The following is a 1704-nucleotide window of genomic DNA, read 5'->3' as shown; positions in this document are numbered from 1 at the left end:
GAGAGAGAGAGAGAGAGAGAGGCGGGGGTGTCAGGGAGGATGTGGCCCCTTAGCTGCACTCGAGGTATTTCCAGGACGGCGGAAAGGCCTGGGGGCGCGGGGGGGAGGTTGGGGGAGCGGGTGGTACGATTATGCCGCGGCGCTGCGGAACAGGTCCGGCGGCGCGTCGGGGAGTGTGTGTCGGAAACACCTGCGAAATGCTTTTCTGCCGCTCTTCTGCCTCTTTGGGGGCGGAATGCGACCGTCTGTCTGGCCTGCTGGACTGGACGGCAGCAGCGGTCAAGAGGGTCAGAGACAAAACCAATGAGGACTGCGAATAATTTTTTCATCGTTGTGTAAATTTGAACTTTTTGACTGTATGTTTTCTGTGTCGTGTGTCGACTATTGGCGGTGTGCGGTGGTGTGGATGAGAGGAGGTGGGTCACGCCCATGGAGCAGGCGTGGAGCAGGCGCCGCTTGACGGCGACACTCAGGGGCACGTGCCGGGGGAGGCTAACTGCTCAACGGGCTCATCGGCGGCCATCTCACTGCCGCACACGTACCGCGACTGTACCCCCCCCCCCCTCCCCTCTCTCTCTCTCTCTCTTAGGCGCGTTTTACGGAAACCGAGCCAGGAGAGTGTTTTATATTACGGGAGCGACAAAGACGTTAAAAGTGCTGCTTTGAGCTTGGCGCGCTTTGGCGGCGGCGGCAGGGCGCTCAAGGCCCTGCAGGGATAATAACATCATTTTCACGCGCGCCGGCCGGCCGGTAATGGCTGGGCGATAATATGCAAAATTAGAGCAAGGGGAGGGAAACACGTTCCGGTCTAGTCTCGCTGGTGCCAACACTGGCGCCGTAACCCGACGCGCCGCGGCGCGCGTCTGTCCAGCCGGCGCCCTTCCTAACGCCTTCTCTTGTGTGTTGCAGCCGCAGCCGGAGCGCCAGCAGCCGTGCGTGCAGCACGCGTACGACCCCTCGAGGGACTTGTCCCCGAACCTGCCCCACCACCACCACCCGCACGGCGGCACCGACACCGCCACCCGGCTGCCCTGCGACCGCCTGGACCCCTTCAACAACAACAATAACAACAATAACAGCAGCGGCCATGACCGGCCCGCGAGTGCCATGTCGGGGGGCATGTCCACCCCGCTGATATGCGACGAGGACCACCAGGGCTGCCACCAGTGCAGCCACCACCAGGCGTCGACGGCGTCCTCGGTCGTGCCGCCGGCGTCGTCGTCGGCGTCATCGTCGTCATGCTCGTCGACGGCGTCGTCCGGGGCGCTGCTGAGGCCCAAGCAGGAGCGGCCGTGCAGCCCGGCGTCGTCGGACGTCGGCGGCGCGGGGTCCACGACGACGACGGAGCTGGAGGCGGCTGGCCCGTGCGCCGGCTGCGGGCAGCGCATCTCGGACCGCTTCTACCTGCTGGCCGTCGACAGGCGGTGGCACGCCGCCTGCCTGCAGTGCTGCTCGTGCAGGCACGCGCTCGACGGCGAGGTGACGTGCTTCTCCAGGGACGGCAACATCTACTGCAAGAAGGACTACTATAGGTGAGTGACGAGAGTGTGTGCGTGCGTCGCGCCGTCGCGCACCGGCGGGGGTGACATCGCGTGACAAGTCAATTGTGCTGTTCCACGGGGTGCCTCACGCGAGTGCGGCGCCTCGGGGCCCGCCCGCCCCCGCTGCTGGACCGCGGTACACCCCGCCACACCACACCCCGCC

General features: G+C 65.4%; 1 protein-coding gene across 1 annotated transcript in view; it reads left to right on the top strand.

The window, feature by feature from the left end:
• Positions 1–1704, top strand: part of LOC113204909 (LIM/homeobox protein Lhx9) — an 82257-nt gene that overhangs the window by 17533 nt on the left and 63020 nt on the right. Inside the window, exon 2 of the mRNA XM_052272116.1 lies at positions 910–1532. Coding sequence (XP_052128076.1) covers positions 910–1532 — 623 coding nt within the window. The remainder of the gene's footprint in view (positions 1–909; positions 1533–1704) is intronic.

The sequence above is a fragment of the Frankliniella occidentalis genome, unplaced genomic scaffold (assembly GCF_000697945.3).
Source record: "Frankliniella occidentalis isolate FOCC.00 unplaced genomic scaffold, Focc_3.1 Scaffold187, whole genome shotgun sequence".
Classification (NCBI taxonomy): domain Eukaryota; kingdom Metazoa; phylum Arthropoda; class Insecta; order Thysanoptera; family Thripidae; genus Frankliniella; species Frankliniella occidentalis.
The sequence above is the reverse complement of the archived record's forward strand: the minus strand, read 5'-3'. Positions and strand labels throughout refer to the sequence as shown.